The sequence below is a fragment of the Orbicella faveolata genome, unplaced genomic scaffold (genome assembly GCF_042242905.1).
Source record: "Orbicella faveolata isolate gen_17 unplaced genomic scaffold, um_ofav_v1 contig_34, whole genome shotgun sequence".
NCBI classification, from domain to species: Eukaryota; Metazoa; Cnidaria; class Anthozoa; order Scleractinia; family Merulinidae; genus Orbicella; species Orbicella faveolata.
Genome location: NW_028301563.1, coordinates 13,819,843 through 13,831,917, shown reverse-complemented (window position 1 = coordinate 13,831,917; position 12,075 = coordinate 13,819,843). Strand labels below are relative to the sequence as shown.

Below are 12,075 nucleotides of genomic sequence, written 5' to 3'. Positions count from 1 at the left end.
GAATTTGAAAGTTGAAAAGTCACATAATATTTATTTCCTGACAAAGTTTCCAAAAGAAATCTACTAGCCTTGGGCTATTGGACACAAATTTCTTTCCACATGGAAGACTCTCACAATTGCTCTATTGACAGATTATGATACCATTGCTTAAGGACATTCGCACGAGCATTTCCAGTATATAGATTTTGTAATAATTTTTACTGCAGTCAGATAATGAGTTACCTGTGTCAAAAATGCAAAAAAAATTGGGAGTCAGCAACTTCATTTCAGAGTCAAAGCATGTGACAAATTGGCGTACATAATTCAGCATGGTTTACAGATGGTCTACATGGTCTTAAATATCAAAGGTGAGTCAACGGAGGTAAATGATATTAGTCATATTTCATAAAAGTGGGTCTGTTGCATAAATAATTCCAAATATTGCCAACATAACTTAATCCTCCAAGAGGCATTTGAAACCACTCCACAGATAAACAACGAACTAAAAAGAACAGAATTCGATGGTGCATTTTGCAAAAAATTCAAACTTTTAATTGATAGATTTTCTTTCTTTTTTTGCTAAACAGAGAAAATCAGTAGAGGAGGTGATCTATCAAAAGAAAAATAGGGGTCACTGAATGCGCAAGATCGCTAAATCCATAGCAATGGCCATCTCCCCTGTTATTGTTCATTTTATTACTTAGCACACACTTGATGATGTAGAGTGTGAATTTTCCTACACAGTAAGGATGCACAGAAACAATTCATGTGAACATCCTCAAGCCACTGTTTGAATTTAAAAATATCAGTGTTGACACTTTGACAGCCCATCAATCTGTACTAACCTTGCTCTATCATGTTTTGATCTCCACCATGCCCAGTGCCATCACAAAAGAATTCACAATCTTTAATCTCCAGTCTAACCACACATCTATACAAAGAATTGTTCTTTTCCTGACAATCACTGTTATCAATTTTATTCTCTAGCCTCTCTAGCTGCAAAAAGTGCAATAGTAAAAACTTGTGAGAGGAACGATTTCTTTTCCATGTTTCTGTTACATCAAGGGGAGTGGCTCCTCACCTAGGCAAGTGGCTACACTCCTCTTAAGTCACTAAACGTGAAGAGTTACAGTAAGTGCCTGCACTGATGACACATTGTGGTGACCCATATTACCCAAATGGAAGTGTTTGGACTTGACTGAGGTTCTCTCAGAAAACCCTAATTCACAAAAATTTAGAAATCATACATCAGAATTTTAACATCAACAACGACTTTACTTTACAAATTCAGATAATTGACTTTGGTAGCCAGTAATTAGTAAAGCTATTATGTACTAGGTAATCTACCCTAAACAAGAGATCTAATGATGGTATTTAAAGCTCAAAGACAAATAAACAAATAAATAATCACCATTTCTGAGTGACCATAACAAAATGAAGAAAGGAAGATTCCATTACCTGAACAATTTTTGTTGACCACCCATTAAATCCAAAGTAATGATTAGCAAGCACTGTGCACTTCGCCATGTACAAAGGGTGTCGAACAACTTCTGTGAACTTTTTCCGTTGAGCAAACTGGACCTGCATATACAATGCTAACCAATAAATTCTTAATTAAAGCTAACTGAGATAACACCGTACACAGGTAAAAAAGTCTGCATTGGACCTAGAGGTCCAATTACCAGCAGAGCACATCCTGGTTTCTGTAGTATTAAGTGTCCAGGAGTATTTTGACACCTCCCTAATGGGACAGCATGTCTATGGGAGGGTTTACCCACCCCCACCCCTTGTGGCGTTAAAGTCACCTGTACCCATTTGTACATGTAGATCTAATCTAGGTAGAGGGAATCACTGTGAGAGTTAAGTGTCTTGCTCAAGGATACAACACAATGACCCTGGCTAGGGCTCAAACTCAAATAACTTGATCTGACGTCCAGGACACTTAAGCCCTCTGGCCTGGATTCTTCGAAATGTGGATAACACTATCCACCAGATGAATCACTATCCAGTGGATAGCGTGGTTTGTTTTGTTAACACTTATCTACTGGATAGCGATTTTAATACCTAGTGGATAGTGCTATCCACCTTTCAAGCAACCCCGGCCTGGCCTAAAAATTATGCAACAGTTGATAAAGAACATTATTACCATGAGAACTCTGCCACAAGGGAAAACTAAAACTAACCTTTAAAAGTTGGCCTCCTAAAAGTCTCTCTCCACTTATTCTCTCTTTTGCCTTTTTTGCTGCCCTTGCTGAATAAAACTTGACAAAGGCATATAGAGAACTGTAGTTCAGGTCAGAACAATTCACAGTGGACTCCTCAGGAGCTGATGACAAAATGATAATTTTCATGTTATTAGATAATCACCCAGTTAATTAATAATCACTTTTTGACTTTACTTTAGTCTATTACATGCAGCCTTGATTAGGTTCCTTCTCATGCATGGTGGGGAAGTAATCAGATTAAAAATGGATCATCCCAAGTTGGCTTGTTAAGACAGCTTAAACCAATTTTACATGTTGAATGTTTATAGTGGTCAATGCACTTAGCTACACCATCCTACAACCCTGCAAAAAACTGTCAAGATAGTATTGTCAATAATTGCATGTGATACTATGATGTAATCAAACCAGACTGTAGCCCCCCAACCCACCCCTCACTACCTCCATTCAATGTTGTTTTGGTCTGAAAACCAAAGGATGAAGTTCTTCTGTTATCCCCGTCCCCATCAAAAACACATGATTACAAACATTACAAGTCAGGGGAAGGGTATAAGCTCCATCTATTTAACGACATTTTGGAATCTACTCAGTACAAATGGAAAAATGATAATATTTTTTTCAATATAGTTTTTGTCACAACTAGTTTAGACCAGGGTTGTAGCTCATTCAGCTAAGGCAAAACACTTAAACTGACAGACTGGTAATGAATTCTAGCAGACGCATATCACCTACACCAGGTGATAGGCTTCTGGTTCTAGCAACAATGTTATACTTATTATTCTTTAATGGGTTTATCATTTCCATTACTTAGTAGTTGCTGATAGAGTGAAAACCTCAAAATTGTCTGACATTGAAGGTGGCTCTGAAATGCCTCCGTTAAGTTTCAAGTACTTATGCTGAGCAAGTTGCAGTCAAAATCATGTAATCACCTAAGAAAATTAATAGGCTTACTGTATAGGGCCACTCCATCTACACATTTTACACATAAAAAACTGACGTCAATTTGTTAAAGTATCCAAGTCTTCAGTGTTCACAGTTCTGACGTTAAAAAGAGTTTCTATAATCAGAAAATTAGAACAAGAAAAATAAGTTACCTTCTGAACTATCCGATGAATCGATCACTTGTACTTCATACACCAATCCAAACTGCGAAAATATTTTAAGCAGTTTCACCTGAATCATTGAAAACGACAATTCTTATTGTTCAGTTGTACACCATTTTTGTGCATATTACGTGGCAAAACATCTTATTATACACAAAGAAATCCTTACTTGTACCACTTCTTTCTTTAGCCGTCTTGAAATGTTGGTGACATACAGATTAACTTCATTCTTATGAGGACGAAAAAACTCGATTAGTTCAACTGTGGCTTCTTTTTTGGCAAATGAAGTAAATACTATTAAAGATTGCCAGGATGAGACATAATTTAAAATTAAAATAAAAACGTTCGTTGGCTAAAAAGTTTCAAAAAGAACATGAGCTTTCGGCTGTCGATCTACAGCCCGCCACGGATAAAAATGGAATGCAAAAGGATAAAATGTATGTAAAAACAGGCGATATAAAAATAAGAAGAAGAACAATAGCAAAGTAAAAATGTGTAAATTAGGTAATCATTGTTTAAAAAGAGTACTATACTTTTACTTTGCTTTTGTTCTTCTTATCATTTTTATCTCGCCCTTTTTTCATATACTTTATCCTTTTGCATTCCATTTTTATCCATCGAAGGCTGTAGATCGACAGCCGAAAGCTAATGTTCGTTTTGAAATTTTTTAGCCAGCGAACGTTTTCATTGTAATTTTTAATTATGAAATAAATACTACAGAGGGAGACAAAACGGGCCCAACAGCGCATGTCCAAATTATGGAGGGTTATGTGTACCTTTCACTACTGTATACAGAGTTGCTCATAGTCAATTGTTCCATGAGTGCATACGTATTAAACATAATATAAGGCCCTATGTCAAGTAAAACCCTAAGGAGACCAAATAAATGATGGCGGAGAACTCTCGAAATTGAGATGAGACGGACCTTACATGACCAGAAATGTGGAAGGCGGCAAAAGATCGAAAAATGCAACTTCGTTTTCAGGGCCCTCTCTCTCCCTCGAGAAAACCCAAGGGAGGAAGAGAGAGGACCGTGGGAACAAGGTTAGGAAAGTTGCGAGCTTATGCCTCACAAAGGGTTAAGAGGACGAGTGAGTGATTACCCTGTATAGCATTTATAACTGAGGGCTATAACTGAGCCAGACGTGAGTTACACAGCTACCCATAGAATGCGAAGCTCTTCGTGGGAAAGAAAGTAGGGAAGGAAGAAAGGAAGAAGAGCCTGCCCGCATCACTTAGAGCCCAAGAAACCCCGCTGATGCAACGCGGAGCGAGTTGTCAGAAATCAGTCAATCAGCGCTGGAACACCAAATATATATGGATTCACACCTTGTCCACGCGATCTGTGTCGCGCTAGAGGATACTGGGGTACCGGATGGCGACGACTAATGCAAAACATAATTTGACAAGGGAGAAAACATATGCCAGAAAAACTCAAACGACTATTGCAAATGTTTCAAAATCTCACTGAAAATCTTGTCCACATAAAATGTGTTTTGTCCAGCAAAAAGGGGTTTCGGTATATTATTATTATTATCTAAGTTTAAAACAAGGGAATCAATGTAGGACAAAAATCTTATCTGTCACAAAGAGTCCGGCGTAAACCGTGAGCAGGTAGAGAAATTAAAAGACAGAATACCGTAAATCACAACTGCTGCCAAATTTCGGCTGAGCAAAATAGAACTGCCTTTCAGGATATTCAGCGATCGTTGCTCGAACACTCTCCCACCCCCACCCCCTCTCCTTCACCATTGAACGCCTGTCACGCAGGCTATATTACGTTCAGATGGGAGCGCAGTCATAATTCACCAGTCTAGTCAGCCTATTCTATAACCCTGTCTTGAATGTCACTTCGCCATGGGGGAGTTTCTTGGAATCAGGGGCGCTTTTAAAAAAAAAAACGGTACTCGTCTAGGGAGCGCGTATTGGAAGAAGGGTGCTAAATCGAATCATTACGGTGGCCTTATTATATCGAGCACGCTTACGTTTATATCTTTTTATTCTTTACAAGTTAGTCAACTTTGTGAATCAGTCGCTATCCAATCATCTTACAGCAAAGATTCTTTCACGAAACTAACAGCCCTCTGACCGCGTTTAGTTTTGGGCCCAGACTTCGCCTCGCCTTGTTTCGTCAGCGCTAGATACCAGTCAGGATTGAGCATGGATTGATACGAAGTGCACTCGGTCCCACAAATCTCTTTGAAGACACATTCTGGCCGAGATGAGGAGGTCTGTAGAATTTTAAAAAGAGTTACCAAAAAAGTAATGTAATAGGATTGAGTCAGAGCAAGATCAAGACTCAACAGGTATAAAGAAAAAAAAATAGTACCTTCGATCCCCACCCTTATCAGTGATATTGTTTTTGAGTCTCTACCCAGTTATTCCAAACACTATCGTCCTCTAGACAATTCAATTCAAAACCAGACAGTTCTTACTTACTGTGGTATATAACTCTCCGTTTGCACTCATTGCAATGTACTTTCCTGCCGCTTTTCCTTTTATCCTGACCACACCGACCTCCATCAACTCCATTACAAGGAAAACTATTGACAAAGAAACACAAGAAATAGCAGCTGCGGCTGGGTCACAACTGTCAGTGTTTCACTGATTCCTGTTTGTGTATTATGGAACAACTGGGACCTGTTGCCTAAGTACAGTGTTAGTTCGGTTCTGAATGGGATGATAGTGCTGCAGGTTTCTTTTAACAAAGTTACGACAACGACCACTACGCAATATGGCGGCCATACTCTTGCTAATAAGTCGACCGAAACATGCAGCCTTGGTTTACAGCGTACATCTTTGATATTGGACATTCAGGTTATGGTCAATTGACGCCTATAAAAAAACAAGTACTGGTTTTCGATTGGATCACAGGCTCAAGCTAAGTTAACGTCTTAAAACAGTTGGGCATTGATCTATGGCGAGAAAGTGAAAAACTTAAATTAATCATCTTAGTCAGTTACATAATGTTTGTCTAGCTAGTTTTCTGATTTTCTGATGACTTCGTGCAAAGCATCGATACATTTTAATATTGTAACTGTATAACAAAGCTACCAAAGGACACGATTGCAGTGTAGACAATTGCACACAGGTAACCCAATATTGTAACAGGACTACCCAATTTACTTAAGATCGCCTTCCAAGTATTCCATTTTAAAAGAACAGCGCAATGTACGGCGAATGACAAAGAGTGAAAATCATCAACAACGAATTACGATTTTGGTGTTCCACCAAATTATTTAAATTAACATTGAAAGCGGAAAACTGGCCGACAATCAATTGGTCAAAAAATTAAGTTCATCACCGTAATCGTGTTTTTCTTTTTCGTGTCTGGTTTCACGTAGACAATGCTATATTTTCAATAACCGTCAGAACTCCTTTTCTTCTAGTTTCAAGAAGTACTACCTGACCTCAGTGAAGTTCACATCAAAAATACATTTTTTTCATTGGCACTGGGCCTTTTCGAATGCAAATTTGGATTTCTTGAAACTGAAAACTGCTTAAAGCCATGTAGATTTAAAGAAGTTTTACTCCTAACTGACTATTACGCATTTCCTTTGATCTAAGTTTAGAGAATATCACTCTCTATGAAGGCGACATCCCTTCCTTGCTTGATGATTTTCTTTAATCTCCTCACCTGCTTACTTGACAATGTAACAACATCGTAAAGAGAAATAAGAAAATGATCGCTCTCGGAAATAAATGGCTAAAAATGCCAAGAAAACGTTTCACTTGAGTTTTGGCTGGGTTACAATTCCTAGGCCCGAATGTAACACGCAGGCATTCTGTAAGTTATACGTTACATTATAATTAGCGAAATAAATTTCTCTACTCACTGTAAATATCATTTTCGTCCCGGCTTCCCTGTACGCCGTTCTCGTTTACTCTGAGGTAGAAGCCATGACTGCATTTTAAATGCTTCGGTGACGACGTGTAGGGAGTGAAATGAACCATGTCGTTTGTTGTTGTTGTAAGTGGATTTGCGATACACTGAAGCTATTTTGAGTGTACTAGTCTAATCGTGACTGACGCTTACCTAGTTAAAAGAATTTCGTTTTCACTCACCCTGCCAATTCCCTTTGCATTTTCATTTTTTTTGGAAGGGCACGTAAATTTTTCCTCTACATCGTTTCTTTTGGCCGGCGGCTGCTTATTGAAGAACTTTCTCGCATCCTTGTTGGTACTATACTAACACTGACGTGCTTAGCATTTGAGACGCCGCCTTAGACCTCAAAAGTGAAAATTCCCTGGTGCCGAGACGGGATATGCCTTTTGCCTCTGTTTCAAACTAACTTGGTCTTTGCCTCTGTTTCAATATGAAGCTCGGCGCAAAAACTATGGCTATAGTCTATGAGCCCTCGACAAAAACTCTTTAAATGACAAAAGGGCACGATCGCACACACGACACTTTTGAAAGGGGAATTTCTCCTTAAACGATAGCTAAGAAAAAAAATTTCCTGACCGCTCGTGAAGTATGAGGGAAAGACAACTGGCTGGGCCTCGTTGACAAGGAGCTCATAGAAAACCTGGGGACATTTTGCAATTATTAACGCTTATTGATGGCCTTTGTGTACCATCAAATATTTTCTTATATGTAAATTATTGGTGGAGGTGGCTACCTTGAGACGTGGGTATTTCCTTATAGTGTCTTGCTTTACAAACGCAGCCCTATTTTTGAATAAAAATCGAAGTTTCCTTCCTTTAAGTTTTAAGACGACAATTACATGTAAAGGACTTGTCATTTGTAGTTTTATATTAGGCTTCTTCCACATGCTATGAAAGTCTCGTTTTTGAAACTGAAAAATGCTTGAGTGATATAATGGGGAAAGGAAGTATATGTTAAATGAGATGATAGGAAAGTAAAAAAAATCTACAGTAAAAATGTATTTTACGCAAAAAGTACAAGAACATTTTCGGCAAATGAGTAAAACTAGGCAGGATGTGCAAAGTTTCAAACAACGTTGCAAATAACTAAGTAAAGTTCTCTACCCCGTTCTCAATAATTCCAACTGAGGTGGAAGTCATTGTTGGAAAGGGAAAACTTTCTGTCTCCTTTCAAAAACGAGGCCACATTTGTCACAAAATAAACATGACACATCTTCAACTTTTACCTGATTCAAGACTTCCATGTATATAATATTGGTATATTTTATTTTAGGAACGAATATTCAACCCGTTAACGTTACGCAAGAGCGGAAATTCACTTGACACAAGGAATGAATTCGGTTTCCATGCTTTCAAAATATAGTTTTTACCAAGACATTATATTCTCTTGCTTTCACTCAGAACAATGCAAAGAAATGCCAAATTATATTGTGTAATAAGATTGTTCCGAAAAATACAGATTCGTACTTCCAAGACTGTCTTTATTTTAATCCACTTCTGTTGTTGTCACGATTTATCTCATCTTCCGTTGCAAAAGGATTTCTGCAATTTTTCACGTGCTGTTCTACAGATAAAATCAAACCCTCCTATAATATAATAATACCTTAGAACTTCTTCAAATATCAGGGGCGGATCTAAGGTGAGGGTGCAAGGGGTGAACAACACACCCCCCCCCCCGGAGATGAGGCCCTCCTCGTATTCGCTTTTAAAATTTGTTTACCTCACCAGTCAGTTACGCAATTCCTTAGTGGTGCACCCTCTCCTAAGAAAAATCCTGGATTCGTCCCTGAATATCGTCTATTTTAGCTATACTCTAGTCCAACTAAAATGAAGTTATTGCGCTATTACCATTATTAAATGCACCAAGAATTTAATATCGAGCGGAAAATCTATTAGCACATTAAACTCTTCTTGATAAAAATTCCACAGCTCTCTGGCCGGATGCAGCTTTGGACCCTGGCTTTGCTCTGCCATCGTTTGTCAGTGCAAGGAACCAGCCTACGTGAGGCTTGGACTCAAATGAACTGTAGCCATTCGTGTTATGATGTTCTTTGCAAGAACAATCGTCCACCAAGGAGCTCTGTTGAAAGTCAAGTACAAAGGTTAATTTAAATGATCTAGATTCGATCGAGCGAGAGAGCGAGCACGCGAGTGAATGAGTGAGGGAAGAAACGAAGGAAGGGAAGCTGGGTGACTGCGAGCGCGTGCATCAATTCGCGCGCGTTGCGTGCGTGTATGACTAAATCCTCATTGGCATTAATCATAGACATCATTGATACTTGCGTAAGTCAAGAGGTTTCCTTTACTGTCCATCCCGATATATCTGTTAGATACTTCTCCTCTTAACACAATTTCCCCTGGCGCAACAGATATCATTTCAAGGGTGGCTGCAAATCAATTTTAGAATAAACATTTCTCTGTCAACGGCTCTGGCAAAACGAAGTCACAGATAAATGTAAGTTGGCAAATTTGGGTGTACTTCAGCGTGACCCCGTTTGGCAGCTTATGTGTGTACATCTTTGCTAGCTTTCCAATGCAACCAGATCTTAAAGTTTATCTTGATCCTTACTTCAAAGCCCTGTCAGACAAGGAAACTCTTCTCAAAATTCTTTTGCGATACAATTAAGTTGCCAAAGAAATTGCTTAGCGTGTTGAAAACACCCTTAAAAAAAGAGAACATTCATGAAACATGCAGCAAGCGCTACCAGCCCAAATCTTAGCAAGAAAATCTTTGGTACTGCTTATGCGCGGTGTTTTCTTACAAAATTTGTATTTATTATATAAAAATATAAAACAAGTAGAATCCATGATATGTTGCTGTGCGTCTGTTCAGTAATAGATCACAGATGACGTCAAAATGTGGTAAAAAGATCAGTGCACAAGCGGCCAAATCCGTTGATCCGAAAGACTATTCACGCCCCTCAACTCACCTCTCGCAAGATATCAAGACATAGATCAAGGTCTTATGCCTCTAATTAATTGGCCGAGTCTTTGACGTAAGGTAGGTTAGCGACGTAGCCAGTGTTAGGCAAACCGAGGCACTTGCCTTAGCCTTTTGTTTTTGTTTTTGTTTTTGTTTTTTTTGCTTTTGTTTTTGTTTTTGTTTTTCGTTTTGGTTGTTTTTCTTTTTAAAGGGGGAAAGTAAAACATTGCTAAATACCTAGGAAAAGAATTTGACCACAGACATTAACTCACTTTCTGGGTAAGGCCCTGTAGGGCAGGCCTTTTGTAGCAGTAAGCCAGACATAACAGTGTTTTGAAGTCACTTAACATTACAGTCGATCACTGATTTTTTTTTTTTAACAAATAAATTAATTCAAAACTTCTCGTCAAACCACTCGTCTGCAAAATTGTTTCGCCGCGCCCAGATATAGAATTTTCCCAATATAACGTAATTCCTATCAGACTATATTCCAAATGACAAACACATATGCTTAACCTTTTAAAAAAAATTATTTGATGCTTAATATTTTGACCTTTGCAACAACCCTAGCGCGACTTTAACTTGTCTTGCACGATTGTCACGTGACTCTCTCAGAACCGGTGTGATCTTTTTCAGTCCAAAAGACGGCCGAGATGTAAACTAATTAAAGATCAATGTGGCCTTACACAAACTGGTATACCTGTTGAAAGCGTTTTCACCTGATTAAGACAAACCTTCCAAGTCATCATAATTCTCCACAAATTCTTAAGGACTTTATGAAGAGAGAACCCTTTCTCCTGGTTATTTACGTCGAATCTTCGACACAAGTTGTGAACAATACCAACCGGCAAGCATAAAATGATCCAAAATTAAAACTTTAAAACCATGAAGCCGGGCTAATTTGTTTATCCTGGTTTAAGCTCTGATCTTTCATTAGCGAACTTAATAGGAACAATTGCACTCGCTGTTTAAGACCTGTTGGTTTACAGTGCGTACGATACATGTGTGTGTAGTAAACAGAAGAATTAAACTTACTATAAACATCACCGATTCGTTGTTGACTCCCCTCAACTGTGTCATCTCTTACTCGCAAAAAGAACCCGTGACGGGAGATCAATTGCGTCTTTCGGGAGACGTTTGTTGTGTGCTGAAGAGAAGTCATGACCGGCGCTGCGATCTGTACACAGTTTCAGGCAGGGCCTTTCACTTTCAAGGGTGAATATGCAAAGTTTATTGGTGCAAACCTAACAGATTCCTCTTAGCCGTCAAAGCTGCCCAATTCGTTTTCTGTGCATTACTTCAATCACCAAAATAAAAACCCAGGCGCCTTCCCACGAAATTGTTTTAACCAGTATGTCTACAACCGTTTGCTGTAACCTTTAGTGGAAATCACAGTACCTTGGAAAACAATTAAGAGCTTTTCCTGCGTTATCTGAGATAAAAGCTTTTCTTTTGATGCTTTATTTAAGGGTGGTTAATTTGCATGTTGCATCAGTTGATCAGTCATGCGTGCGAGTATTGGGACGGTGGAATTTCAATTAGATGTAAAAATAGTTCACAGATGACTGTGACTTTAAGAGGACACCTACTATATCGTACATGAGTTGATATCGATGACATTACACTGATTTGCATGAGACTTCAGACTTGACAAGCGGTTTGAGCGATAAGTTAGGAATGTGCGAATCTGACGCTCTCCAGAGGCCGTGTGACGTCATAAAAGCATTATGTCAAGCGTTAGCAGGATGGGAGTGCCTGGGTAATAATACTTCGTCACAACTTTGCCTTTGGGTCTCTTTCTTTCTGAAATCTCTGTTAAAAATGGCTAGCTCCGTGAGCGGGCAAGATGAACCAAATACTGTGATGTGATTGGCTATCCTAGCGGGCAAGATGGTACTATTTGACCCGCTCGGAATTTTCGCTCTGTCCCGCAAGAAAAATTTCCCCGAAATCCATATAATAA

The 12,075-nt window shown here is 38.8% G+C and overlaps 3 protein-coding genes across 3 annotated transcripts; all 3 read right to left on the bottom strand.

Annotated features, from left to right (window-relative positions):
- Positions 1 to 640: 640 nt before the first annotated feature.
- Positions 641 to 3,383, bottom strand: LOC149104911 (RAD52 motif-containing protein 1-like). The gene is made up of 4 exons (XM_089271366.1): positions 3,296 to 3,383; positions 2,163 to 2,305; positions 1,438 to 1,560; positions 641 to 975 (listed from the first exon to the last, which is right to left on the bottom strand). The coding sequence occupies exons 1-4, from the start codon at positions 3,381 to 3,383 to the stop codon at positions 820 to 822; spliced, it is 510 nt and encodes a 169-aa protein (XP_089127492.1). The 3' UTR covers positions 641 to 819.
- Positions 3,384 to 5,287: 1,904 nt separating this feature from the next.
- On the bottom strand, positions 5,288 to 7,258 carry LOC149104910 (fibroblast growth factor 2-like). Its single transcript, XM_089271365.1, has 3 exons — positions 7,141 to 7,258; positions 5,744 to 5,847; positions 5,288 to 5,535 (listed from the first exon to the last, which is right to left on the bottom strand). The coding sequence occupies exons 1-3, from the start codon at positions 7,256 to 7,258 to the stop codon at positions 5,353 to 5,355; spliced, it is 405 nt and encodes a 134-aa protein (XP_089127491.1). The 3' UTR covers positions 5,288 to 5,352.
- A 1,831-nt stretch (positions 7,259 to 9,089) lies between these two features.
- On the bottom strand, positions 9,090 to 11,274 carry LOC149104909 (fibroblast growth factor 2-like). The gene is made up of 3 exons (XM_089271475.1): positions 11,148 to 11,274; positions 9,473 to 9,576; positions 9,090 to 9,269 (listed from the first exon to the last, which is right to left on the bottom strand). Exons 1-3 carry the CDS (start codon positions 11,272 to 11,274, stop codon positions 9,090 to 9,092), a joined length of 411 nt encoding a protein of 136 aa, XP_089127601.1.
- Between the last annotated feature and the right edge of the window lie 801 nt (positions 11,275 to 12,075).

Bases quoted from the DNA above. Each gene is read 5' to 3' on its own strand.
- LOC149104909 (XM_089271475.1), bottom strand. From the start codon at position 11,274: ATGACTTCTCTTCAGCACACAACAAACGTCTCCCGAAAGACGCAATTG. The intron at 9,577-11,147 runs GTAAGTTTAATT...ATTGATTTGCAG, and splicing joins ACGAATCGGTGATGTTTATA to CCACCCTTGAAATGATATCT. The intron at 9,270-9,472 runs GCAAGTATCAAT...GACTTTCAACAG, and splicing joins AAGGAAACCTCTTGACTTAC to AGCTCCTTGGTGGACGATTG.
- LOC149104910 (XM_089271365.1), bottom strand. From the start codon at position 7,258: ATGGTTCATTTCACTCCCTACACGTCGTCACCGAAGCATTTAAAATGC. The intron at 5,848-7,140 runs GTGAGTAGAGAA...CTTTGTCAATAG, and splicing joins GGACGAAAATGATATTTACA to TTTTCCTTGTAATGGAGTTG. The intron at 5,536-5,743 runs GTAAGTAAGAAC...AAAATTCTACAG, and splicing joins ACGGAGAGTTATATACCACA to ACCTCCTCATCTCGGCCAGA.
- LOC149104911 (XM_089271366.1), bottom strand. From the start codon at position 3,383: ATGATTCAGGTGAAACTGCTTAAAATATTTTCGCAGTTTGGATTGGTG. The intron at 2,306-3,295 runs GTAACTTATTTT...TTTTGTCATCAG, and splicing joins TTCATCGGATAGTTCAGAAG to CTCCTGAGGAGTCCACTGTG. The intron at 1,561-2,162 runs GTTAGTTTTAGT...TTGTATATGCAG, and splicing joins TAGGAGGCCAACTTTTAAAG to GTCCAGTTTGCTCAACGGAA.